The sequence below is a fragment of the Drosophila yakuba genome, chromosome 3L, assembly GCF_016746365.2.
Source record: "Drosophila yakuba strain Tai18E2 chromosome 3L, Prin_Dyak_Tai18E2_2.1, whole genome shotgun sequence".
NCBI classification, from domain to species: domain Eukaryota; kingdom Metazoa; phylum Arthropoda; class Insecta; order Diptera; family Drosophilidae; genus Drosophila; species Drosophila yakuba.
Window position 1 is genome coordinate 8,204,535 of NC_052529.2, and position 14,031 is coordinate 8,218,565.

At 42.7% G+C, this 14,031-nt stretch overlaps 1 protein-coding gene across 2 annotated transcripts; it reads right to left on the minus strand.

Annotated features, from left to right (window-relative positions):
- Positions 1-8,209: 8,209 nt before the first annotated feature.
- LOC6533342 (predicted GPI-anchored protein 58) lies at positions 8,210-12,835 on the minus strand. Of its 2 annotated transcripts, none has more exons than XM_002094032.4 (3): positions 12,554-12,835; positions 11,070-11,553; positions 8,210-10,392 (listed from the first exon to the last, which is right to left on the minus strand). In XM_002094032.4, the coding sequence occupies exons 1-3, from the start codon at positions 12,651-12,653 to the stop codon at positions 8,631-8,633; spliced, it is 2,346 nt and encodes a 781-aa protein (XP_002094068.2). In that variant the 5' UTR covers positions 12,654-12,835; the 3' UTR covers positions 8,210-8,630. The 2 variants fall into 2 exon arrangements, with proteins under 2 accessions (XP_002094068.2, XP_039230161.1); XM_039374227.2 differs by lacking the exon at positions 8,210-10,392 and adding an exon at positions 10,789-11,001 and having other exon boundaries at positions 12,554-12,825.
- Positions 12,836-14,031: the final 1,196 nt, after the last annotated feature.

A 14,031-nucleotide genomic window follows, 5' to 3' on the forward strand; every position in this document is an offset into this window, starting at 1 on the left:
TTCCTGTGTTCCCATAGAAAAGTGGCAATGCTAATCGGGCTGTTGTTATTGCTGTCTCGCAACTTTCATAATAAAATCAACAACGCAATCAAATCACAAGCCTTGGAATACATATACAAAGTGAGCAAAACAAATTATGCAAAATGTTTTAGGCACGAAGCCCCCACCATTCCCAGTTGCAATTGCAATCCGTTTAAGGCTCGGAAAACCTCCGCGGGAATCCCTCCTCCGGATCACTGATCACAGATCACTTGCAAGTCAGTCAGTGAGCCAGCGGTTGAAGGCAGAGCCAGGTCACTACACTCACATTCACATTCATCCGAGTGACGGACAAGGTCTTCGCCATTTCCACTTCCATATGGAGCTCTACTCTCTCTTTCCAGAGAAATTGAAAGTTCTCTTCGGGGAATCCTTGAATTTAAATACGTTATGCATAGCTGATACTGTCACAAGATCAACTACAACTAATTTGTTAGTATTCTGTATTATTGTTATTCAAAATATATATTTTCCTGACATTGAAAAAGCCGAAAATGGCTTTAGTCTTGTAGCTCGAGGAAATTTCCAGATTGCCAATTTAAAGTTACTGTGAACGTTTTACTGAGCGACTTAACCACCTTTCCTCACCTTTATGGCCAACTTTCAGCACCTTCACGTTTCCCTATACCGATTGATTATGACAGGTAATAAATGGACACCTGAAACGGTGACAGTCGGTCACTCAGTCAGTTGGCGGACTTTCGTTTTCGGTTTTCCAACGGCGCGCTGAAGTTGATGTTGACAAAATGCATCGGATTCTGCGATGTTCACATACGAGAGAGAGAGCCAGGGAAATTAATTATAATTGGCCGCGGTAAATATGCAGAGATGCGAAATGCAAATGCGAGATGTGAGATGCAAACTCGTTGGCAATCAGCAAAATCAATCATCAGGTGAGCAATTGACGAGCGGCAGCTAAATCAGAAAATGGGCAATAGAGTTATCAATTTTACTGGCAAACATTGTGGCATTTCGGGGGGTGAAGAGTGAAAAGCGGTGGCAGGTGGGCAGTTTGTGGGGCAACCTTGGTTCAGTTTCTGTTTCACTTTTACTACCTTTCCCCCCGCAATGGCCGCCCCTTAAAAAATGAAAATAAAACTGAAATTGTCTGCCGGTTTTGTATTAATTGCCGCGCTTAGTGCGTAAAATTTCATTTTATAGCACAAGGCATTAAGACGCTGCGCGCAAAGTAAATAAAGTTGTAGTTGTAGCTGAAAGCGTGTAAAATAATAACCGTTGGCTCCCAACAACAGCAGAAACAACAACTTCAACAACCCAAGGTGAAGTGTCGCCCGGCCTTGTCCCCCCACTTCCCCCTTCAGCCACACCCCCTGCAGGCCGCCCCAACTGGTGTCATTTTTATGGCCCCCAACTTGTTGCACTTTCGTTGTTTACTCACCAGACATTTAATCAGGTGCGGCCCACTGCACATCAATTCGTTAAATGTTGTTCAAGTGTGGCCGAAAAGCTGAGCTGTTTCGAAAGTATATAGTTTTTTTTATACAAACTGTTATTCCTACGAAAAATCCAAAAAACTTTTGTCATTAATGGTATACACACCCTATTATATTTTTAGGAATACAGTTCCGATTGTAGGAACTGTAGGAAGATTTATTCAAAAAACTTGAATTTAGTTTGAATTCACCAGGAAAATGAGAATGTTATGGTGTATTGTTATAATGTATAGCTCAAACTTCCCAGTGTTACAAGGTAATTGAATATGTTTGGGTTCACCTACTCCACGCAACTCCCTAAACAGCTTACACACTGGATTAGCTAATAGCTGGAAGCCAATAGCACCCATAATTTGATTAATTTATTTATAAATTACACTTAACTTGTTGAACTGCAGGCACCTTGGTCACACTGCAGTGGCGATTGCAATTAACACTCTGCATATGCATTCACATTTCGATGCTGGCGCTGATGATGTTGCAACCGCAACACTTACCACTTACCACTTAACTCGGACCTCGGACCCCGTACCTTTTACTTCTCATACATGTTCGTACATCCAGTGGCAGTAAGACCCAGACCCAAAACCCAGACATCCAAAGCCAAGTGCAGCGGCCACTCAAGTTGCTCTTGAAGTGCATCTGATGCACTGGGGGATGGGGAACGGGGGGCGCATTCAAATCTTCCGCATGTCAAGGTCAATTAGCATTTGGTTGGGGCTTCAAGCTCCGATCTTCGATCGGCGGTGCTGTGCGTGATAAAAATGTCAAAAGGTTTTCATTGGCATTTTGATGTGGTTATTGCCGTTTAGCGGCTTAGGCACTCGGCTAAGCCATCGATAAGTGTTGCCATCAGCTCGAGTTCACTTCACAAAAATGTATACCTCCACCTATAACCCATGAACACACTACTAAATGAAAAAATTAAATAAAAACGGCAATGGACTGAAGGCGGGGGCGTTTGGGGCCGTGTCATTGAACCGCTCGATGGGTAGAAAGTGACCGCTGCTTGGCCGCTATCCTTGGTGATCTATCTTAGTGGCCAAAATAACATACCTACAACAGCAGAAAAGTTTTCACTCCTTTCGCTTTCATTGCAATTACCAAATACGATTCTTATTTTCAATTTCAATATGACGACGACGACAGGCACGACAACGATGGCACAGTGGTTTCATTTGGGTTTAATTGAAGGTCAGCTGTTGAGGTTTTCTATTTGAATGTTCTACGTATATATACAATTTTCAAACTTGATATTTTCTTATCGGAAAAAATAATGGAGAAATTTTTACTTAAATTAAATTAATAATAGAATATATTTTGCCTTTAGCACACTTATAATATTTTTGAATAGGCAAGTGCTATCCTGGCAAATCACGAGTCCTTCGTCCCACTGTGCCCGATCCACGAAGGGGGAAAAAAGTGACCGCGACAACGCAGTTTCGCACCAAATTTGGAGCCAGGAGCTCCAGCCATCCGATGCGATGCCAGGCTGTTGGCCATGGCAATAACAATAACGGCGGAGCAGCTCGATGATCGCTCCAGTGGCTAAAATCCAGCTCCAACTTCCAGCTTCAGCTTTAGCTCCAGCTCCAGAGCTCGTGGCCACGATCGCTGCTCCTGCTGATGATGTTGGCGATGTTGTGTTGCCGGGGCCTATTACCATTTGGCTTAGTCAAATCGTTTATTATGTTTTTATCTTGATGTCCAGTCACCTTGATTTGTTGTAGAAAATGCAATTTTTGGCATGCTCGTTGGTCTGTCGCCCCGTCTTTCGGCTACCGTTGCAACATAAAAAGAAGTCCGGGGATCCGCGGATCGGCGGATCCCAGACGATTCATCCATCCATCCATCGATGCGTAGGGTGAATCGCTTTCCCAGACGCGCGGATCGCCGATGTTGTGGGTGACGGACTGCCAATGAAAGTGAAATTTGCTTTCGACTGCTTTAGAATTGAAGTTGAGCGAAAACTTGACGTTTATGCATCGGCATCAATCAATTTATGGGTCTGCCTCTGAGCTGCAGTTCAATGTACTGTTTTCGACATCGCCGTTCAGTTGCTACACATAAATAAAGTCTATGCATCTTAAATTTACTATGAGTATCAACTTACCTGCTTTTCTTTCACTAGAAGAAGATTGTATAACGAATGTAAGAAAGCAAAAAGAAGAATATATTGATTTAGAAAAGCTATTACGTATTAACTTTCGATGCTATTATATTTTTTTATCGTAAAAAACCCAGGAGTTTATATAAAGAACTTCTTCTATATCCAAATATCTATTAAAGAAAGTTTACTAAAAACCTAATTTTTTTTTCGCTGCCCAATAAGATCGAGAGCGTCTGGTCTTATTCGGGGGACGATGTCAAAGGTCAGCGCTTGTTTTTAGGGGGTGGGCTGGGTTGGCTGGGATGGCTGGGATGGCTGGTTGAATCTAGAAAAATGCCACATGAAATCGGCGAGGCACAAAGACAATGGGCAGACGTCGATGTCGCCAGCTTGTTAGGCTGAGCCCAAACAACTTGAAACAAACAAACCAAAATGCCGCAGTTAAAAAAAAAGCAAACAAACAAATAACAGGCAGCAAACAAACAATAACAAAAAGCAAGAAATCGCTTGGTTGGTGAACAGAAGCCAATTTACCCTCACAGACTGAAAGAAAGTCGCAGTGCATCTGATATACTTACATGCGAGTAGATTAAATAATTTATATCATTGAAAAAATATCGAAACTATTATATTTCTACCTGTTACGTCTAATTATGAAATAAAAACCAGATAAGACATAGATATAAAATTCATCATAATATAAAAGCTAACAATTAATCACATATATTTTATGCCCGATGAAAATCATTCGCTTTCATACTATAAAAGACTAATCTATACGAAGCCCGTCAATAAACGGTTTATACCCTTGTGGCAGAGGTATGCAAACAAATGCAAATACAGGACTGTCTGATCATTTGTTGTTGCCTTTTTGGTGGCTGCGCTCTGTTGTCATTATTTATTTATGCCGAAAACGTTTCATTTTCATTTTCATTTGGCTTTGGCCAAAGGGAGTCATCGTTGCTGGCGTTGTTGCTGTTGCTGTGTTTATTTCTTTTGCTTTTGCTGTTGGTCTGAAACCTGAAAACTGGGTTACTGGCGCCTGTTTCGGGCTACAAGATCGTGTCATGCGATTTCTATCTTTGTGTGACTACGAAAGCGACAACCGCAACGTTGTCGAACCCTGAAGAAGAAAAACCCCGTCGAATCGAAACGGAAAACAGCCGAATCCAATTGACGACGGAGAATGAGAGCTGTGTGCTTGCATCGTTCATTTGGGTAGTTCATTTTGGGACTGCAACTTGCAAGTTAACTGGGTACTGCAACTGCAACTGCAACTGCGACCGTTTCGAAAACAAAAGTAAAGTGTTTGCGCCTGCGGCGTGGGCAGGGAACTGCCATCGAAATGGGACATATAGCAAGCCGATCTCTGACTCACAAGCACCAAGCGCCAGTCCTCGAGGCAGTAGCTCCAGATTTGAACCTCGAGCCTTGGGAGTGGGTCATTCAAATCTATTACAGAGGGTTTCTCCCCTCCCCGTTTTATTTGGGGTGACGCGCATATGAATAGGGCTTTAAGTGTTCTTTCATATTTTTATAGGCAGTGGGAGAAAAAAGTAGTATTTCTATGATGAGAAAGAAGGGCTTCAAACTCAACAATAAGAAATTTTAAGCGAACACTTATTCTATCGAACACTTAAACCTAAGATACTTATTAAGTTAAGCTGGGGCAGATAAATACAACCGATATTCTATAAATTTTTAGTTCACATACGTCGTAAACTTTATGTGTAAGGAAAGTTGATGTTCTTTACTAATTTATTCAAAGTGGAGAGAATTCTCTCTGTGCATCCGGCGATGTGTTTTTCTGGAGTCCTCAGCATTCGCCCAACAAAGTAGTCACGAATTAGCGCAGTTCACATGGGAATGCAACTGGGGGGACGTGGGGGGCATTGAATAGGGTAGGGCTAGACACACACATGGCTTAGAATATGCAGTGGCAGTCCCAGCTGTTGACACACTCACACACTCGAAAGGCTTGCATTCTGTTGCAACAGCGGCTGCAGTTCGTTGCCTAAGTCTTTTGTTTGGCTGACGCATGAGCGAATGAACTCGAGTGGCTGAGTGTCCAAGCTGATTTATGCGCCTGACCGCTCCACAGTCGCACCACCTACGCACTCGCATTTCTATTTCTATTTCCCTATTAGTATTTCCAACACCCCGAGAGCCCAGTTATCAACTGATAAGTAGCTTATGTAATGGCCCACGAAAATGGGTTAAAAGTCGCTCTGACAGTTTAATTTGACACTTTTTGGAACCTCCATCTCTGTCTTGGTTTTGGTTTTGGTTTTCGGCTGTGATTCCTCGCCTCACTCTCACTCTTTCCTGCTGTCTCCGCTTTTGTTGGAGAGCACGGATGACAGAGTGCTTTTTGTTTTGGTATTTTCTTTCATATTTGCTTAACAAGATTGTGTGTATTGAATTGTCATTTCTTTTGACAATTTAATTTGGATTATGCGGAGGCTACTGAACACCAGCTCGTTGCAGCAGGGAGTGCAGGTCGGATAAAAGGCAGAGGTGAATAAGATTGGGTCACCGACTGGACAGGGATTGCATAAAGCGAATGAATTAATTACATCTGTGTTTCATTGTCAACTTGATTGTTTAATAACATTTTGTATTAACAATAAAATTGTTTAGTGAATAATATAATTAAAAAGTTCAAAGTTGTGTTCATTTTTTATCATTTTTATATCAATTTAAATGATAATTAAAATTTTTCAAATATGTGGCTAAGTAATGAACGAATGTGAGCATCGTTAGTCAGTTTTTTCTATTATTTTGGGTGTTTTTTGGGTAAGTGGCACAGGGATCTGCTATTTGAGTTTGGCTTGTAGCCCGGGCACGTTTTGGGCCAACTGGCCGACCGGCAGAAACAAAAGAAAAGGCTCTGGCGAAACGCATTGAAGAAGTCACCAGCAGCGGGCAGCTGAGGCCTCGAAAAGCCGAGAGCCAAAGATTATTAATGGCCGGCCTCCTCCTGCATTTCCGTCTTGACCCAGGTTATGCAAAATGTTGGCAAAAGGCCAAACGAAAGCGGCCGAAAAGTAGTTTGCCTAACAAATGATTGCTATTTGCAGCCAGCAGCAAGTGCGTTGCCGCATTAACTGAAATGGAAATGAAAAGGAAAGACATTAATTGAAAATCCGAAAAAATCCAAAAATGCGCATGCGCATGCGCACAGAGCACTGTTAACTCAGTGGGCGCTGTTAAAAGTGGTCGAAAAATGTATGTTAAAACTGGTCAAAACGAAACTGTAGCAGGAAGCTCTGTAAAGGCATTGTCTTCGTTGATTTCTTAGATTTTATCGCCGCCTGTTGCATAAACTTATTGATTTGCCATGCTTGTTGCTGCCGCCTGAACATATAAACAAATCAGCTGCTGCTTGCCCCAAACAACAATTGCATAAATCAATTTCACACAGAAAATTGCTTGTTTTTTTCAGATGTTTTTTTTTTTTGGTGGTTGTTTGGTTTTTGCCAGCCTACAGTGCGTATGAGTGGCACATGTAAATTTGATTAAAAGCACGTTTTACCACAAACTTACGCGCAACGAGAGTTATAACCAGAAAATGAAGTGCTAAGATGCATTTTCTGCATTTGGACGGCTGCTAATTTCCACATTTTTTTGTTTTTTTTGGCCAAAAGAGATGACGCCTCCACTTTTGATAAATGAAAGTAAAAGTACAGACACTTGCACTTCATAGATCATTAGCGGTGATTACTTTTCGTTTGTTTTTTTTCTTCTTTTTATGTGCGTTGCTCTGCGTTCAATGAACCAAGTGGCGGCCATGCCAAAGTCATTAAAAATAGAAAACAAAGCGAAGCCCATCAAAACTTGTTCTTTCACTTTCAATGTCACGCCACAGAGACCGCCGAAGACCTTCAACTTTTGGACCCGCTCACCCCTGTGGGGCACTGTTTCTTCCGCCTGGGAATTAATTGCGGCATAAAGCAAACATTTTGCGAGTCAATGTACGTAATTTGAAAATCGTGCCAAAATAGATGCCAGCTCCAAACTCAATTTGCAGGCAAAAGGCTAGAGCAGGCAGGTGCATAAAGTGTTGTGGGGTAAGGGGGACACCAAAACACAGGTAACACCCCCGCGAAAAGCCAAACAGATATATGTCTGCTGCTCGTAGTATCCACTGTAGCCATTTGTCTGCATGTCGCTTTGTTGAATTGTCTATTTGTTTGCCAAAAAGTGCCATGAAGACAACTCGTTGTTGCCCGAAAGCAATTTCATTCGCTGCCGCCACCGCCGCTGCTGCTGCTGCTGCTGCTGCAACAAATTACTATCATTGCTGTTAATAGTTCATTAAGTCACGGACGGGAGATGTGGATGTGGAAGCCATGTGGAATCACTGCTACGCGGAACGTGGAGTCGTAAAACGTAAAATCGAACTTCATCCCACCGCACCGAGGCAGCCAACTTCAAGTGGCAGAATAATTGAGTGAACGGCAAGATAAACATTTCAATTTCGTTATTAAGTCATCAATTAAAGGAACCCAAATCGGACTGCAGGGTGATTCGGTTTTGATTTGAACTCCCGATAGCCAAATTGCCTGCCATAAAAGTTTCGCAATTAAAGCGTTCCAAAAGCATATAACTTCTTAATATCTGGTCTTGCTTTATTGCAACTCCTGGGATTGCATAACATTAAACAATCTATTCGTAAATAAACTTTTTATTTTTAACGTATATATGGAAGTGGAATTTATTGATAACCTATTGAGGCATGTGGTTATTTTATATAATTTAAAAAAATATACTTTCATGGAACTGGAAAATGTCTACTTAAATTTGTATACATTTTAATTTTCGTTGAAACCTATCTAACAATGAAAGTAAAATATTTGTTTACATGAATGATATAAATACTATTGTCTATATTGTAGATTAGAGCAAGCTTCACAGCTATGTACGGCAGTAATATTATTGTAGTAGTTCCCTTTCATAAATATGTAAGAACTTTAAAAGAACTAAAAGCTTTTTACATTTTTCTTTGACCATAACTAAGAATATAGCTAGTTTGTAAGAAACTCATTATAGCAAATATCGCAGCGTTCGAGGGTTTGATGGATGGCCTTTGTGGATTTCAGGGACTCCACCAATTCAGGTGGCTTTATTTTGTTGCCAACAGTGCCTCCGTAGTTCTTTCTCATCACCCAAGGAGAAGTGCGTCGAGAACTCAGTAAGGAGGCTGTATAGGTGTGCCTGCCAGGACTGCAGGATCTTAAAGAATGCAAAGTGGCCGTTGATCCTCTCAAGATTTCCAATCTGGCCAGCGCAGCTTCCAAATCGGAGTCCTCATAGCCCTCCATGATAACTTGATCCGGTGACTGGGTAAAGGACTTTATACTAGGTGTATTCAGACTGCTCATGGGTTGGATTATCACATCTAAATTGCTGCTGTCTGAGGATTTGGCGCTGGAAGCCCTAGAAATCGGTGGTGATGGCATCTTTGAGTTCGAAGCAATTGCTTTTGGAGTTTCTGTCTTTTTAGGTGTTGGAGGTGCGGAGGATTGATTTTGGTTTGTTGATGTCTGGGTTGCTTCACTCGGACTGTGTTCTATCTGGGGTAGGTGCTCCATAGGAATATTGTGTGATTGGTTGAGATTCTGAGGTAGTTTCTGCGCTTCAGCGGATTGCATAGGTAGAGGTGGTTTAAAAGCACTATTTTCTGCTTTATGAGAATCAAATTCATGAAATGAATGCTCTCTTGACCGTACCATTTTCTTGTCCAAAGCTTTTACTTTTCGCGGACTTTTATCCTTTTTAAATGAATCAAATTCTGTGTAGGAGGGCTCTTTAGACTTAACAGTTTCCTTATCTGAAGGTTTTTGTACTTTTAGAGGATTGTGATAGGTTTCCAAAGACTCTATTTCCACATAAGATGGTTCCCTGGAAGATACATTCCTTGATGGCACCACAGTCGTATTCAAAGTTTTTGATCCTTTAGAGGGAATCCTTTGTGTTTTAATGGAATCGAACTCATTCAATGAATGTTCTCTGGAGCGTACTATATCCTTCGGTAAAGCTTTGGTAGTCCTTATTGGACTTCGAGGATCAAAATCTAAATACGACGATTCTCTCGAAGAGATAATCTTTGAATGCTGCTTCTTGGAAGACTTTTCCCTCTTCACATCCCTCGTAGGGGTTATGGGTTTCACTGCCCGTCGACTTGCAGTGCCCAGGAATTTCTCTCTACCAGGTCTCAAAGGCTGTTGAATAACTCCCGTGCTCATCCTGCGTCCTGCGTATCCCGGTTCCTCCACCAATGGAGCCGGTCTTCCTCTGCCCCAACCGGAAATCCTTTCAGCAGGAGCTCTCTGAATACCAGAACCAATGCGAGTGGCCACTGAAAGACTGATGCGTTCGCGTTGGGGATTGAAATCGAAGTTCCTGGCAGTGGCGGCATTCGAGAGCCTGGAACTGGATCGGGATATACTGCCCGCCTGTTCGGATCCCACGAACTTGGCGAACTCCCGCTGCCCTCTGCGAGTGGGGGCTGGAGTTATGTGACCGCTGGACAAATCCGATTGGGAGGCACTCTGCGAGTTTCCACCACTGAAATGACCATCGTAGTGATTCGGCTTATCCCTGAGACTGGTGTGATCCTGGTAAACGGAGAACTTGTTTTGGCCGTGGGCAAAGCTCTCGTAGGGCTTAAACTTCTTGCTTTTGGCCAACTGATCCGCGAACTTCTCCCACTCGGTGGTACTGGGTCTATGCTCCTCTTCATCCCTTTTATTCCTTTCGACGAGTTTGCGACGCACCTTACGACTTCTGGAGGGATTACCATTCAGTGTGTGAAAATGTATGTGTGAAAAGATGGTGTTTTAGTGTTATGCGGATTTTTAATTTTTGGTGGGGTGTTTCATTTGTTGTATATATGTGAGATTTTGTGTGAGAGTGGTATTTGCAAAACTTTAACGATCTCAATTTAATGTAATTTTTTATGTGTTTTACTTAAAAAAGTATTTATGGTGTTTATAATAGTTTTTTAATGGTCATTTGTTCACAGTTGTGCAATTACGCACATATTCGACCAACCGAATAAAGTATATTTATAACCGTGTAAAATATATTCAAAATATTACCACAATACTACGCACATGACTTTGCTGTTGATGTTCGGGTTAGTTTGATTTGCTGAGGTCGCAAGTAAACAAAGGCAGAGTATATGATATGTACATAGAAGTAGAGTAAGTTTATTTACAATTTACATACAAGTCAAGAAAAGAGAGAGGAGAAAGTATGTTGATTAGGCCATAATAAATGTAAATATCGGGATACTACGACGGCAACTACGAATCATAAGCGAACGTTGCAGGTACAAACTACGCGAAAACTTCAGGGTGCAGTGGCGCTACAGGTTACGGATTTGCGATGGGGCTACGGGGGTTACGGGTTAGCGATTACGGATTTGCGTTGCATCAGGTGCTCTCTAGAGGCTTACTTACTCCACGGGCGCGGAGGATTCAGTTGCGGGTGCTTCTGCTGCTGGAGCCGCTGAAGGCTCGGCAGCCGGCGGAGCAGGTGCATCTGCAGCGGGCGCATCTGCATCAGATGCCTGCGAGACTTCCGCACTTAGTAGCGCCATCTCCTCTAGCGAGGGTTTCGGAGTCGGTGGACTCTCCTCTTCGTTGGCCAGAGCTCGTTCGATCTCCGGCTCTGGAGTGGACGTCTTTAGGCTATCCGTATCTTCCTGCAGCTTGGGCGTCGGTGCCCGGGAACTGCTCATCGCTGCCTCTGCCGGATCTGTTTTCGACTCGGATTGCTGGAGCTCTTCCAGATGCAGACCCTCCATCACCTTGTGCTTGGCCTCGTCCAGAGCCTGAGTGCCCTCCTTGAAGGCGTTGCCCAGCTCAGTGGTAATTCCCGCCACCGCCGTGCCAACGGTCTCCTTGGCCGTGTCCAAAGTGGTGGTCAGCGTTTCAGAGGCGTCTGCAAGGAAAGCACGGGAATGAAAGCACTTTCATTTGCCGCTCACGAAGGGCAGTGCCAATATATAGAATATAAATGTGCAGTTAGAAAATAATCAACGTTCAAAACTTTCACGAATAATTAAAGGGAATAACACCACTTTTAACTAAACAATAAATTTTAAAACTTTGTTCAAACCACAGGTGCAAAGAATAATTATATTTCTTTTCTTAAAAAACAGTGTATTGGAGTGAAGTCAATTTACAGAGTTTTGTCCGCGTTTAATAATAGTACTTTCCCTCAGTGCACATGTACGTATAATATGTTTTTGCTCTAATTCGTTGACGTCTGGTCACGCAACCAAGTCGTTTTTCTTCATATGCGTTAAATAAATGTATAAAAATATGGTCGAGTGATGGCAATGGAGGCAGCTTTCACTTGCGACCCTCTGAAAGGCGAAAAATCAGGCCAAAAAAGTTTACGCGGCACGCATTGCGCTGGCCAATTGTCCTTTATTACGTGGCTTGTTATTATAATAATGCGAAGTGCGACCACATTTATTACGTACATTGCGCCTGGATGTATCGAATTTCTTGTTGGCATTAAGTGGGAATTTACTAGCTTGTTGGTGGCCGGTAATTAGCTGAATTTAATATTGATTTGGGCACGGGGTCAAGGACTTTATATATGATCGAGGTGAGAGTAGAACAAGCACTTTGGGACGGTTACTCAAAGCCATCAATCATTGGTGAACTACTAAAAGGTAATAAGGTGATTTTATGTCACAAGTAAACCAATGCATTTCTAGAATCTTTAATATCGCATATTTGGGTTTAGATCTAAGACTGGCCTTTGCAGAAAATTAAGTATCCGCTTCAAATATCAAGTATACGCCGACTGCCAGTTTGGAACGTCCCTGCGACTGCACACTCTTAAATGTCATCTGCTGGCCACAACCCAAACTAATGGCCAGCACCGATTGGTAACACACACACACTCAAGCACAAACACACACACACACCTTCCACGACGGCCTCGCCCTTCTGCTTGACATGGCTGGCGGCTTTCAGCATTTCGCTGCCCGCCGTTGCAACCATGGGAGTGCTGCTGGCACAGCCCATGACTTCTTCTCAATTCGAGCCAGACAATCGCCGAACCATGCCGATCGGAGCGGGTATCGATGTGGATTGGTTTAGCAACAGCCGTGGATTTATTTATATCGAATATGAATATGATTATGAATTTGGGGTATAAGCAATACGCCCGCCTTTGGTCACGAACTCAACGCAACTGAGCACTGACCCAAAACATTCGCTGCTAAAGTGAAGGGTCAGTTCGGCACTCGACCACTCGCCGCCAATCCCCATTCACATCCCTGCCATTGCCATTTACTGGGCACGCAACGCAACAGGACCGCACCGTTCTCAACTGGACTGGTCAAGCAGACCCGTGGAGCACTTTGGAGCTGTTGGAGTTCCACGGTTTGCATGTGCGTTTGCACTTCAAGTGAAGTGAAATTGCTGAGGTCATGCGCGTTGGGCGCACACTTACCATAGTCATAGTTAAGGTAGTTATAGGCCAAAAGCTAAAAGGGTTCTAGGTCTGCAACAAAATAAGGTGTGGTGCCCACGAGCCAGGACTTAGACCAGGGAGTACCTGTTACTGAGCTGAACTACACAAAATGTATTCCGAAGTTATGCAAAATCAATTATTTAATCAGTGTAATCAGTTTGTTTGAGCGTGTCGTATATGTTTTTACTGTACCATACAATATAAAGTATTTGGGAGATTCTAAACAGGTAGAATAGATGCAAATGTTAAACCTATGATTGTTAAACTTATTATTATAATAAACTGCATTGTAATCAACTTGTCTATATATGAATATCTTTTATAAATATACGATTATTGTTGGAAAATTGTGTGTAATCTAATGTTTACCGATCTTGAGCATCACTCAAGGGCAGGTATACCCTGGTAACCTATGAGTACCCGGCACAAAAGTGAAAACACAATGGGGAAAGTGAAGAACACGGCTTCAGATACGAAATTCTGAGCATGTGTGTGTGTGTGAGGGGGTAGCGTGTCGGGATACGCTTCGTTCGTCCGATAGGTGGCGTGCATTCGCATGCCCACATTCCTGTTCCTGACGTGGACTTTGTGTGTTTGTCTGTTGGTCAATAAAAGCAGCACTTGGTTATTATTTTTAGAACGCTGCACGATGTCCAATTGTTGCTCTAATTTCCATATGGGTTTTTGCCCGTGCCCATGAATGAAGCGAAATGTCCGCCTGAGTTGACAGTTCCAATCAGATAAAAACTATGCAATCGATTCGGCATATTCCTGTCGTATGCAAATCGCAAATCGCCTGATTGCGCTAGATTTCACTGGGACCCACACCACATTGCACAGAGATGATCGCCCATGGGCCCTTCGCAATGATTGATTTTTGATTTATTTTGAACTGAACACTTTTTGGCCAGTTTGTTTTATTTTTTG

What these genes read in the sequence shown, in the direction of transcription:
- LOC6533342 (XM_002094032.4), bottom strand. Translation starts at nt 12,653, where the DNA reads ATGGGCTGTGCCAGCAGCACTCCCATGGTTGCAACGGCGGGCAGCGAA. An exon ending in GGGCGAGGCCGTCGTGGAAG is followed by an intron (nt 11,554 to 12,553) that starts GTGTGTGTGTGT and finishes CTTTCCTTGCAG; the next exon opens with ACGCCTCTGAAACGCTGACC. An exon ending in GAATCCTCCGCGCCCGTGGA is followed by an intron (nt 10,393 to 11,069) that starts GTAAGTAAGCCT and finishes TAATCCCTCCAG; the next exon opens with AAGTCGTAAGGTGCGTCGCA.